This window comes from Manis pentadactyla, chromosome X, assembly GCF_030020395.1.
Source record: "Manis pentadactyla isolate mManPen7 chromosome X, mManPen7.hap1, whole genome shotgun sequence".
NCBI classification, from domain to species: Eukaryota; Metazoa; Chordata; class Mammalia; order Pholidota; family Manidae; genus Manis; species Manis pentadactyla.
Window position 1 is genome coordinate 144,044,381 of NC_080038.1, and position 13,509 is coordinate 144,057,889.

The window sequence follows — 13,509 nt, forward strand, 5'->3', positions numbered from 1 at the left end:
ACGCGCGCAAGGGCCATCCCACTTAAGGGAGCCAACCGGGTTCTGGCAGGCACTGGAGTGGGGATAGCTTCCTCAGAGACTGGGGACTCAGACTGGGGACAGAAGCCCCTGGCAGCTGTGCCCCGCTCACCACGGAGTGCAGAAGGCTCTGCAGAGGCGACAGCGCCTGGAATGGGATAAACATCTCAAGGAGACTATAGGGGCATATATCTAGGGCCCAGGGAGCTGCTGGCTGCCCCTGACGTTCTTCCGGGGGCTTCAGACTGGCTTGGGTGGGCCCTGGACACCAAGAGGGCCCCCAAACCCCTGCTATGCATTCTGTGCCGCTTTGCAGGGCATTTGCTTTGAAGGGGGAGGGAGAAGAACTTGCTAGAAACAGATGGGATGCGAAGTAGCTGGTGAGGGTTGGATTCTGAGCTCATGACGATACCTAAGTGCTAGAGGGGAAGCACATACAAGACAGTTGGAAGCAAGGCAACACCTCGATGTGGATTTGTCCAAGAAGAGTTGTTGACCAAAGCGGGAGTGGTCAAGGAGCGATGATTGGTCGGGGAGTGGGATTGGGGTGGGGCTAGCCACCTCTTGAGGCTTTAAAAGCTCATCGGAGAGGGCTGGGATGCTGCCATTTTGCTCTCTGATTCTTAGAGGGCAGGCGGCTTCCCAGAAGCTCCTGGTGACAGAGCAGGTGTACGTCGTCTGCACCTGCTGGGAGAGCCTAACGGTCTCCAGCAGCAGCATGGGGCCTGCTCTGGCTGCTCCCCCTCCATACGGCTGTATTGGTTGTAAGGTGCCGCAGCCGGACTACCCACCGGCTCTAATCACCTTCATGTTCTGCGCAATGGTTATCACCATTGTCGTAGACCTAATTGGCAACTCCATGGTCATTTTGGCTGTGACGAAGAACAAGAAGCTCAGAAATTCTGGTAAGCCACCCTTCCTTCTCCCTATCCAGCGTTCTGCCACTTGCAATCCCCAAAGTGTTAATTTGGGTGCCCAGAACAGGGAGCCCATTGACAGTGGCCTCACATTACACGTTCCTTCTAAATACCCCGCGAACCCGGGCGGTGCTGTTCTGCTGGGGCCCCATTAGCCTAGAGCTTCTAGAGTCCGAGGGAGCTCTGCGAATCAGCTTTGGGCGTCCAAGGGCAAAGCCCGGGTTCCCGTGGTTCGCGGCAGACCTCCCAGCCCTGCCCCGCCGGGAACTGATGCCGAGGGAGCGGGCCCCGCAGCGGAGAGTCCAGCGGCTGCCTGGGAACTGCACGCCGAGCCGGACGCTGCAGAGGCAGCTCGGACACAATTGACGCGGAGGGAGCAGCGGGGCGGCGACCCGCTGGGAGAAAGTTAAGTTCGCGGCAGCTGCTAAGCGCTTACCGGAGGAGAACGGCGCAGCGGCCGCACCCAAGCCCGGCCAAGCCGCCGCTCCCTGCGGCCCTGGGGCTCCCGGCGGCTCCCGGGCGGCAGCTGCGCTCAGAGCCTGAGCCCGAGTGTGGAGCAGGCGGTCCGAGTCCGTCAGAGCCAAGCTCCGTCCGCGCGTCCTGGGGCGCACGGCAGTGAGCAGCTGCGGTCCCGGCGCAGCAGGCGGCGGCAGCGGAGATTCCGAATCCGTAAGCGGGGTACTGGGGGCCGCCGGGTGGGACGACGGAGAGGGTCGCGGGCTTGGCGTCTCCGGGACAAGGAGACAGCAGGCAGCCCGGGGCAAGGCTCGCGGGAGAGCCCGGGGGGGAGGGTTGGGGGGCGCCGAGGGACTGCGAAGCGCGTGGACCTGGGATGGGGAGCTGCGGCAGGCGGGACCCCCCGCGCTGCCAGCCTGTGCCAAGGGGGTCCCCGCTGCTAGCGGGGCGGCTGGGGCGGCAGATGCTGAGAAGCAGCGAACCCTCCGCGTGGGCTGGTAGGCAGAGGGGAAGGGGTCCCCCAGCACAGGTCAGGCCCGGTAGGGAGGGTGGCCGGCCACGAGGCCAGGGGCGGGAGGAGGGGACCAGGCACCCAGCGGCCCAGGGCAGGCAGAGGAGGTGGCCAGAGCCTGGGGGATTTCTGTCCTTGGGCGAGGAATCACCAACATCACACAAGTTTCAAAATGCACTGACAGGCACAGGGTCATTCAGAGTTCTCTTTGGAACTCTGGTGGGTGCGCCCGATCGTTCCTTGGCCCTCTTGGGGCGTGGGGCCACACCTTCACTCCAGCAGTGGGTTCCCGAGGTGCTGGCCCACGGGGCCCGGGGCCACTAGCGAAGCCCATTTACTTTTTACTTCATTGCTTTCCTGTTCCTCCGTCTCCTTTCCTTTCCTAATTCAAGGAAAGGTTTTTATAGTTCTTGTGGTTTGGTTTCGAAGGCTTTGCCCTCTTGTTCCCTTGTCTTCTCCTAATTCATTATTTTCAGGTAAACTCTAGAAAGAATTTCTTGGGTAGAAAGCACAGAGGCTGCGCCTTGGCAACGCCAGCGTAAGGAAGCAGGAGGAGCCATTCCTTTGCCCTTTTAAAAAGTGCCCATTTTCTCTCAGTCCAAGATGAAGTGCAGTATTTTGCCAAACCAATGCTAATTAGCAACGAGGTGTTTCCAAAAACAGAGGGCTCTTACTTCTTTTTTTGAAAGGGTTTTACAAAACGTTCCCGCCTGGGCCCTGCAAAAGGGGAGGACCCCGTTCACTTTCCAGCTCAGCCCGCGGCTGGCGCAAATCTCAGGGCCAGGGGCCGGCGCGTGGCTCTGCGTGTGGACCCGCACCCGGCAGGCACTCCTGCGAATCCTCTCAGGGCTTTTCCTGATGTTTTCCCCTCCCTGCTCACTATTTCTTTGGTCTCAGACTAAATTTTACCGGGTTTCCCTCGCCCCTTCCCCTCAGTTTTTACGCTCAGAAATGTTAAGTATTTACGGGGCTGGTCTTAGTTTACCGTCTCAGACAGTTCTCTGTAGACGTGTTTGCACTGCAAACGCAGTGCCAGGCTAGAGAAGAGAGGGCTAATTACTTTTTTTTGGTGGGGATGTTTGAGGCTTCCTGACATTCCTCTAATCTCTCTCTTTCCCCCTTCCCCCTCCAGCCTGCTTTCCAAGGACAGCCTCATCTAGCTCACCTCTACTCCCCTCTCCCTTCTCTACCCACCCCCTGTAGGGGAGAAAGTTTGCGTTTTGTTTTTGTACAAAATGGTGGCAGCATGCAGCAAGTGGGTGTGCAGAGGTCGTCAAGGGGCTTTTGTGCTTACTGCTTTCTTTCCCAAAGCAGAAGTGGTGTTTGAAAGGAAAAAAAGGTGGCCAACGGACAGGTCCTGCAAACCTAGTTGTGCATCGGAATCACCTGGGACATGCTTGTAAATAAAACTGAAAATACAACTGTATTTCTTTGAAAGGATTCTAGAATTGTAAATTGTCATGAGTCCAGCTGGCTTTTCCCTCCAGCTTAAATTAGTAGATTTCCGAACTTAACCATTTATTCTTCTCTGTTACCACCCCCCCCCCCCCCATGTGTTTTTCAGGCAACATCTTCGTGGTTAGCCTCTCTGTTGCCGATATGCTGGTGGCCATCTATCCCTACCCTCTGATGCTGCATGCCATGGCCATTGGAGGCTGGGATCAGAGCCAGTTACAATGCCAGATGGTCGGATTCATCACAGGGCTGTGTGTGGTCGGCTCTGTCTTCAATATCGTGGCAATTGCCATCAACCGTTACTGCTACATTTGTCACAGCCTCCAGTATGAGTGGATCTTCAGTGTGCGCAATACTTGCATTTATCTGGTCATCACCTGGGTCATGACTGTCCTGGCTGTCCTGCCTAACATGTACATTGGCACCATCGAGTATGATCCTCGCACGTACAGCTGCATCTTCAACTATCTGAACAACCCTGTCTTTGCAGTGACCATCGTCTGCATCCACTTTGTCCTCCCTCTGCTCATAGTGGGTTTCTGCTATATGAGGATCTGGACCAAAGTGCTGGCGGCCCATGACCCGGCTGGGCAGAATCCTGAGAACCAGCTTGCTGAGATTCAAAATTTTCTAACCATGTTTATGATCTTCGTCCTCTTTGCAGCGTGCTGGTGCCCTATCAACGTGCTCACTCTCTTGGTGGCTCTCAGTCCGAAGGAGATGGCAGGAAAGATCCCCACCTGGCTTTATCTTGCAGCCTACTTCATAGCCTACTTCAACAGCTGCCTCAACGCTGTGATCTACGGGCTCTTCAATGAGAATTTCCGAAGAGAATACTGGACCATCTTCCATGCTATGCGGCACCCTATCCTGTTCCTCTCTGGCCTCATCAATGATGTTCGCGAGACGAGGGAGGCCCGTGCCCGTGACCATGCCTGTGAAGAAGCCCAAGCTCATGCCTGTCCCACTGTGGAGGAACTGCCAATGAAAGTCCGGAATGTTCCTGGTGATGCTGCCGCTGGTCAACCTGAGCGTGCCTCTGGCCACCTCAGGCCAGCCTCTGGCCCCTCCAGGTCTGCCTCTGCCTACCGAAAATCTTCCTCTGGACATCACAAGTCTGTCTTTCACCACCCCAAGTCTCCTGCTGGCTATTTAAACTCTACTGGTTACCCCAAGTATGCCACTATCTACCCTAAGCCTGCCTCTGTCCATTCTAAGCCTGCCTCTGATCACCCTAAACCCGTTACTGGCCACCACATCCCTGCTGGCAGCCCCTGCAAGACTGCTTCCAGCCCTGCCACCAGCTACCTGAAACCCACCACTGGCCACATCAAGCTTGCTACCAGCCACGCTGAGCCCACCATTGCCAGCAATCTTGAGCCTGCCACCAGCCACCCTGAGCCTGCCATTGGCAGCCATGCTGAGCCCACAGCTGCTGGCCACCCTGAGCTCACTGCCTCTTGCCACCCTGAGACCACCGCTACTGGCCACCTTGAGCGTGACATCGCTGACTGCCCCGAGCCCGCCTCCAGCCCTGCCAGTGGGTCCCTCGAGTCTGCTGCCAGCGCCCTGGAGCCTGCCCCTGCTGCTGACGTTCTTGACCTCACTGTGGTCACCACTGCCACCAATGATTGCCATGAGGTTGTGGTTACCAGTGTTGAAGCTGTTTCTGATGAGATGGCTGTGTGAAAAGTGCTCTTAGGAGGGGTGGAGCATATGTAATCCGAAGTGAGATTACACAGACAGGCACATGCAGACACTGACAGACATGGTGTGAGCTGCATCCACCTTCTAGGCATACTCCTCCTTTACGTATGCACTCTGAGTGTATGTGCGTGTGTGTGCTTTCTATTTTATAGACCACATTTCCCTCAAGTTTGACATGTTGTTCTGAGCCTTGCTTACCTCCTGGTGGTTGCCCTTGAGCCCACACTGATCCTTGAAATCGCAGACTTAGATTACCCCCTCCTCCCGTGTCCCCATTTCCTCCAATTGTTCCTGCTTTCTTCTCCCCTTCCTTGAGGGGCGGGAGGGGAGGGGTGCGTGTGCGCTGGGAAAGGGGTGCTGTGGTGGGGGCTTCTGTCAAGTGAATGTGACCGCTGAGCTTTATGTTGTAAGTGGGTAACTCTATGCTGTACTTTTAATGGTAGTCAGGCAGTTGTGATAGAATGTGAATACTGGAAACTGTCTTTTCTAAATTCCAGCGACAAAATATGACTCGCATCTGAAGAATGATTTGATAAGCTCTTACGAAAATAAATTTTATGCCTATGAGATCAAATGGCAGAACAAAAGATAATGGCTGCACCGAATTATTTCAATCTTTTGAAAATTCGAACACGGGTGCTGATTTTCATTGTCAAATGTGAACGTGGAATGGTGAGATGTTTAACCTTATTTGTAGTCACGCACTTTTTTTTACAGTATTTGCCAGGATTTTCTTTCATTTAGTTCCAGAGAAACGAGTTTATCACAAACTAGTTTCTTCTCCTAAAATCCAAATTTACGGTTCCTAGGATCAATTAGTCGTGTTTTGAATATTAGAATTCATAACTGCTCCTTTCCTCAGAGATTTTTTTCCAACAGCCTGATGCCTCTACAGTCTGTCTCCACATTTTTCTTTTTCATTCAAAAGGGAATTTGAGGCAGCAGCTGGAAGCCAAAACTGAATGGAGTGCAGCCGGGAGGGTGTGAATGCTGCTTCTGCCTCCTCCCTCTGGCCTCCCAGCTGGGGAGGGAGGCGGCGTCGGGAGGAGGCCAACTCCAGCGTCCCCACCACCCTTGGCTGAGCTGCAGTGGTCCACAATGTTAAGCTGTAGATGTCTTGTATCAGCACACTTGACAGCCCAGGAAAGGATTTTTCTCTAGGTTTCAGGAAAAGGTTGCTGTTTAATAGAAATTTAAATGATTGATTCAAACTGACACTTCAAGCAAAATATCTGTACAAAAAGCTTGAGAGGATAAGTGGAAATGCATTACACTGCCTTAATTCAATTCTGTATTTGTGGTAGCAAATAAAAGTGATTTTGTGGCTTTGGAGTGTGATTGATTGATAAATTCGCTTGCTCTACCAGACTTACTTGTGGGGAGGGCCGGTGAGTAGGTGGAAGACCAGTGACCTTGGGGATCCAAAGACCTGGGGTGCAAGCTTGCTCTAGCCCAGGGCAAGTCACGGGACCCTCTCGCCTCAGTTTCTTTACCCAGCACGGTGGCGAGGTCCGAGTGGGCTGCTGGATTTGATGTGCTCTTCTCACCAGAGCAGTGATGACGGATGGCCTGACCTCACCTGCGTGCTCTTGGCCTTCTGGAGCTCGCCTGCCACTGCTTCGGAAAATAGGCCCCTTCTACCTCCATGCAAGGAGTGCATCCAGGCCCCAGTGCGGTCACAACTCCAGAGGCTGCTCGGTCAGAGAACAGCTCATGGGGCAGTGGGGGCAGGCACAGGAGTCGGCGGCAGGACAGGTGGTTTCCTCTCCAGCTGGAGGAGGGGCGGCAAGACTCCAGCCACTGGGCAAAGCTCCCGACTTCAGGAACACAGTCTCAAAAGAATCTCTAATGACAAGGAAAAGCCCCAAATAAACTGCTCCATAGAAATGAAAGTGTATTCAAAATAATACACAGTAGGATATCAATCTTGTTAAAATACAGAGACTTAAAGCATGCACATATACATAGACACAGAGTTGTACATATGTAGTTATTCTATACAGGTTCAGCTAGACTGTGAGCATAGACTGACGTCACCTTCACTTTTCACGCCCAAATGACAGTGATTTTAGCCCCGCCAGAAAGACTGCTGGACCTCAGGCTAATCCCCTGTGCATAGTTTCTGCCAGGCATTCTCCAAAAGGGGGCTTACTCATGTGCTCACATCCTGGTCTACAGGCAGCAGCCCCTCCCCATGTTTTCCGTTCTCCCTCTTCCTTGGGTGACACTGGTCGGTGCTTTCCAGGGGCTCAGGGGTGCTGAGAGGAGCTGCTACGGGTGAGAAAAACTGAGGGTACTTCTTTTAATTTTTTTGCTATCATTAATCTACAATTACATGAAGAACACCATGTTGACCCGGCTTCCCCCCTCACCAAGTACCCCCCACACCCCACCACAGTCACGGTCCATCAGCGTAGCAAGATGCTATATAATCACCACCTGTCCTCTCTGTGTTGCACAGCCCTCCCTGTGCCCCCTTTACTATACATGCTAATCTTAATGCCCCCCTTCTCCTTCCTTGCCCTTCTCCCTCCCTTCCCACCCATCCTCCCCAGTCCCCTTCCCTTTGGTAACTGTTAGTCCATTCTTGGGTTCTGTGATTCTGCTGCTGTTTCGTTCCTTCAGTTTTCCTTTGTTCTTATACTCCACATATGAGTGAAATCATTTGGTACTTGTCCTTCTCCGCTTGGCTTATTTCACTGAGCATAATACCCTCTAGCTCCATCCATGTTGTTGCGAATGGTAGGATCTGTTTTTTTCTTATGGCTGCGTAATATTCCATTGTGTATATGTACCACCTCTTCTTTATCCATTCATCTACTGACGGACATTTAGGTTGCTTCCATATCTTGGCTATTGTAAACAGTGCAGCAATAAACATAGGGGTGCATGTGTCTTTTTCAAACTGGAGTGCTGCATTCTTAGGGTAAATTCTCAAAAGTGGAATTCCTGGGTCAAATGGTATTTCTATTTTGAGCATTCTGAGGAACCTCCATACTGCTTTCCACAATGGTTGAACTAGTTTACATTCCCACCAGCAGTGTAGGAGGGTTCCCCTTTCTCCACAACCTCGCCAACATTTGTTGTTGTTTGTCTTTTCGATGATGGCCATCCTTGCTGGTGTGATGTGATATCTCATTGTGGTTTTAATTTGCATTTCTCTGATGATTAGCGATGTGGAGCATCTTTTCATGTGCCTGTTGGCCATCTGGATTTCTTCTTTAGAGAACTGTCTATTCAGCTCCTCTGCCCATTTTTTAATTGGATTATTTGCTTTTTGTTTGTTGAGGTGTGTGAGCTCTTTATATATTTTGGATGTCAGCCCTTTATCGGATCTATCATTTATGAATATATTCTCCCATACTGTAGAATACCATTTTGTTCTATTGATGGTGTCCTTTGGTGTACAGAAGCTTTTTAGCTTGATATAGTCTCACTTGTTCATTTTTGCTTTTGTTTCCATTGCCTTGGGAGATATGTTCATGAAGAAGTCACTCATGTTTATGTCCATGAGATTTTTGACTATGTTTTTTTCTAAGAGATTTATGGTTTCTTGACTTACATTCAGGTCTTTGATCCATTTGGAGTTTACTTTTGTGTATGGGGTTAGACAGTGATCCAGTTTCATTCTCCTACATGTAGCTGTCCAGTTTTGCCAGCACCATCTGTTGAATAGACTGTCATTTCCCCATTGTATGTCCATGGCTCCTTTATCAAATATTAATTGGCCATATATGTTTGGGTTAATGTCTGGACTCTGTATTCTGTTCCACTCGTCTGTGGCTCTGTTCTTGTGCCAGTACCAAATTGTCTTGATTACTGTGGCTTTGTAGTAGAGCTTGACGTTGGGGAGCAAGATCCCACCCACTTTATTCTTCCTTCTCAGGATTGCGTTGGCTATTCGTGGTCTTTGACGGTTCCATATGAATTTTTGAACTATTTGTTCCAGTTCATTGAGGAATGCTGTTGGTAATTTGATAGGGATTGCATCGAATCTGTATATTGCTTTGGGCAAGATGGCCATTTTGACGATGTTAACTCTTCCTAGCCAGGAGCATGGGATGAGTTTCCATTTGTTAGTTACCTCTTTAATTTCTCTTAAGAGTGTCTTGTAGTTTTCAGGGTATAGCTCTTTCACTTCCTTGGTTAGGTTTATTCCTAGGTATTTTATTCTTTTTGATGCAATTGTGAATGGAATTGTTTTCCTGATTTCTCTTTCTATTAGTTCTTTGTTGGTGTATAGGAAAGCCACAGATTTCTGTGTGTTAATTTTATATCCTGCAACTTTGCTGAATTCCAATATTAGTTCTAGTAGTTTTGGAGTGGAGTCTTTAGGGTTTTTTATGTACAATAGCATGTCATCTGAAAATAGTGACAGTTTGACTTCTTCTTTACCAATCTGGATTCCTTGTATTTCTTTGTTTTGTCTGATTGCCATGGCTAGGACCTCCAGGACCATGTTGAGTAACAGTGGGGAGATTGGGCATCCCTGTCTTGTTCCCGATCTCAGAGGAAAAGCTTTCAGCCTCTCGCTGTTCAGTATGATGTTAGCTGTGGGTTTATCATAGATGGCCTTTATTATGTTGAGGTACTTGCCCTCTATGCCCATTTTGTTGAGAGTTTTTATCATGAATGGATGTTGAATTTTGTCGAATGCTTTTTCAGCATCTGTGGAGATGATCATGTGGTTTTCTTCCTTCTTTTTGTTGATGTGCTGGAAAATGTTGATGGATTTTCGAATGTTGTACCATCCTTGCATCCCTGGCAGGAATGCCACTTGGTCATGGTTATGATCCTCTTGATGTATTTTTGAATTCGGTTTCCTCATATTTTGTTGAGTATTTTTGCATCTACGTTCATCAGGGATATTGGTCTGTAGTTTTCTTTTTTGGTGGGGTCTTTGCTTGGTTTTGGTATTAGGGTGATGTTCTGTTTCTTCCTTTGTCGGTCTTGGAAGGTTGTATTTTTCTAGGAAGTTGTCCATTTCTTCTAGGTTTTCCAGCTTGTTAGCATATAGTTTTTTGTAGTATTCTCTTATAATTGTTTGTGTTTCTGTGGGGTCCATCATGATTTTTCCTTTCTCATTTCTGATTCTGTTGATGTGTGCAGATTCTTTTTTTCTTTTTATAAGTATGTCTAGGGGCTTATCTATTTTGTTTATTTTCTTATAGAACCAGCTCTTGGTTTCATTGATTTTTGCTATTGTTTTATTCTTCTCAATTTTATTTATTTCTTCTCTGCTCTTTGTTACGTCCCTCCTTCTGCTGACTTTAGGCCTCATTTGTTCTTCTTTTTCCAATTTTGATAATTGTGTCTTTAGACTATTCGTTTGGGATTGTTCTTCCTTCTTTAAATATACCTGGATTGCTATATACTTTCCTCTTAAAAGTGCTTTTGCTCTGTCCCACATAAGTTGGGTCTTTGTGTTGTTGTTGTTGTCATTTGTTTCCATATATTGCTTGATCTTTATTTTCATTTGGTCATTGATCCATTCATTATCTAGGAGCATGTTGTTAAGCCTCCATGTGTTCGTGAGTCTTTTTGCTTTCTTTGTACAATTTATTTCTAGTTTTATATCTTTGTGTTCTGAGAAGTTGGTTGGTAGAATTTCAATCTTTTTGAATTTACTGTGGCTCTTTTTGTGGCCTAGTGTGTGGTCTGTTCTTCAGAACGTTCCATGTGCACTTGAGAAGAATGTGTATCCTATTGCTTTTGGGTGTAGAGTTCTATAGATGTCTATTAGGTCCATCTGTTCTAGTGTGTTGTTCAGTGAGTCTGTGTCCTTACTTATTTTCTGTCTGGTGGATCTGTCCTTTGGAGTGAGCGGTGTGTTGAAGTCTCCTGAAATTAATGCATTGCATTCTATTTCCTCCTTTCATTCTGTTAGTCTTTGTTTCACATATGTTGTTGCTCCTGTATTGGGTACATATATATTTATAATGGTTATATCCTCTTGGTGGATTGACCCTTTTTTCATTATGTAGTGTCCTTCTTTATCTCTTGTGACTTTTTTTGTTTTAAAGTCTATTTTGTCTGATACTAGTACTGTGACACCTGCTTTTTTCTTCTTGTGGTTTGCATGAAATATCTTGTTCCATCCCTTGACTTTTAATCTGTGCATGTCTTTGGGTTTGAGGTGAGTCTCTTGTAAGCAGCATGTAGATGGGTCTTGCTTTCTTATCCATTCTTTTAGTCTGTATCTTTTGATTGGTGCATTTAGTCCATTTACATTGAGGGTGATTATTGAAATATATGTACTTATTGCCACTGCAGGCTTTAGGTTTGTGGTTACCAAAAGTTCAAGTTTTGCTTCTTTACTATCTTACTGTCTAACTTAACTCGCTTATTGAGCTATTATAAACACAGTCTGATGATTCTTTATTTCTCTCCCTTCTTATTCCTCCTCCTCCATTCTTTGTATGTTAGGTGTTTTACTTTTTTTTGGTGTTTCCTTCGACTGCTTTAATGGGTAGTTGATTTTATTTTTTGCCTTCAGTTAGTATTTGATTGTTCTGCTTCCGTTGCTCTGATTTTATTTTCTCTGGTGACATCTGTTTATCCTTAGGAGTGCTTCCATCTAGAGCAGTCCCTCATACTGAACAATTTCTACTAAACTATCTTCAAGTTTACTAGCTCTCTTCTCTGCCATCTTCTTCTTTTGTTGAGCCTAACCTGGGAGGGTTATCATTTTTTCACTGTGGTTATTGTATTTTTAAGTTCTACACTTTCCACTTGGTTGTTCTTTATAACATTTATTTCTTTTCTGAGTGGTTCTGTCTTTCTACTTGTTTCCAGAATGTTTGCCTAAGCTCACTTCTTGGGACTTAATCATAGCCACTTTCAGTGCCTTGTCAGATAAGTCTCACACCTGGTTCACTTTGGTGTTGGCCTCTGTCGTCTTTTCCTATAAGAGCTGGGACTTTTCTGGTACCTCTATTCCTTTTTTCCATATTGGTCATTTCCGGTGATCATCATTTTTATGTAAATCCAAGTTTTATCTAGGAATAGAGGAGGAGACCTGTGTCTTTCATGCAATGGTTAGTCTGCTTGTATTATCTGTTTTTGAATTGATTGTAAGTCACAGACTCTACACCTTCCCATTTCTAGTAGGTAAGAACACCATGTACTCTTCCCTGTTTTCTCTTATAGACTGATAGGGTGAGGTGCTGAGCACCTCAGTGCTTGGGACTGGGTTGCAGTTATAATACAACTAACTGAATTCTGGCTCATCCCTCCTTCTTGGGCATGGATGGTCCTCCTGGGCTTTTAATTGAGAATCACCTAAGCCTCTGTTTCCTGAGCCCTAAAAGACTAAGGGATGGTAATGTCAAAGGAGTGAAGTGGTCATGTAAACCCTCCCACAGATAACAATGATAGAAACAGGATAATATGATTAAAAACAATTATTTGAAGTCACTGAAAACCTGAGGATGTGACGCGGTCCAGCCGCGCCGATTCGAACCAGACCTGGCGAGAGGGGGGTGAGACTGGAGAAAAAAGAGAAGACAGACAGACCTGGGAGGGCTGATGCTCCTGTGCATCCCAGCAAAGCTTTATTGGGTACCAGGGTATCTATACAGCAAAGAGATACATGATAGCTTTATCTAATAAACAGCCAAGCACAATATTGACGTCAGCGGCAGCCGGGCAAAGTTAAGAACAATAAGGCTCCTTCAGTTCCTCATGGAATGTGTAAACAAGATGTTCTTTGGGGCCAAGGCCGCTCTTTGTCACAGTCACAGCATGAGGAGAGTTGGCTCGTCTTCGAGGACAAGATATGTGTTTGTGGGCAGATAACTTCCAAGGACGGCACCGGTTGTTCTCAAGCTTGTGCTTTCCCATGCTGCATTCAGACATGGGGGAAGGTGCCCTCCCATTCTACCCCCAAACATGTGAGAAGACAAAGGCGGTCCCCAGCAGGATGGACTTCAAGCCCCACAGCTATGAGTGCTGAAAGTAATGGCTGAAAATGACAGCCTTACCAGCCCAAGGGGCCAAAATTTGGAGTTTGGTTACATAAAAGCAACTTGAAATTTAAAGGAGAAATTCTGGAAGCATGAGTCAGAATTGTAAATGCATCTTCTTATCAAGAAAACCGCAGAAGGGATGTGACCCACCTTTGAATATAAATTCTACCCAAACCCCCGAGGAACAGGAAAAAGCAGTCTGACATCAAAGATAAATCTATTCTTAACAGACAGAAGAAGATAGAGATTTAGGCTACAACAATTTTCCAGAGGTGAGGCCTAGATCTCTAGAGGGAGCCTGTGGCTTTTTTCAAGGGTCTCTAGAACAAAAGATTCTTGTGTGGTGGTGGAAGGGTGTTGGAGAGACTTGAGAACATAGGTTAAAGGGTGGGAGGAATCTCTCCATTTCTGCTCTCTTCTCCTTCTGACAGATGCAGATTGAGGTAGTGGTATCTCAATACCAAAGACAAGGAAGTCC

The 13,509-nt window shown here is 47.6% G+C and overlaps 1 protein-coding gene across 1 annotated transcript; it reads left to right on the forward strand.

Moving 5' to 3' along the window:
• Positions 1 to 616: 616 nt before the first annotated feature.
• On the forward strand, positions 617 to 6,390 carry LOC130681834 (melatonin-related receptor-like). The gene is made up of 2 exons (XM_057495411.1): positions 617 to 923; positions 3,467 to 6,390. Exons 1-2 carry the CDS (start codon positions 617 to 619, stop codon positions 5,044 to 5,046), a joined length of 1,887 nt encoding a protein of 628 aa, XP_057351394.1. The 3' UTR covers positions 5,047 to 6,390.
• The last annotated feature ends 7,119 nt before the right edge of the window (positions 6,391 to 13,509 follow it).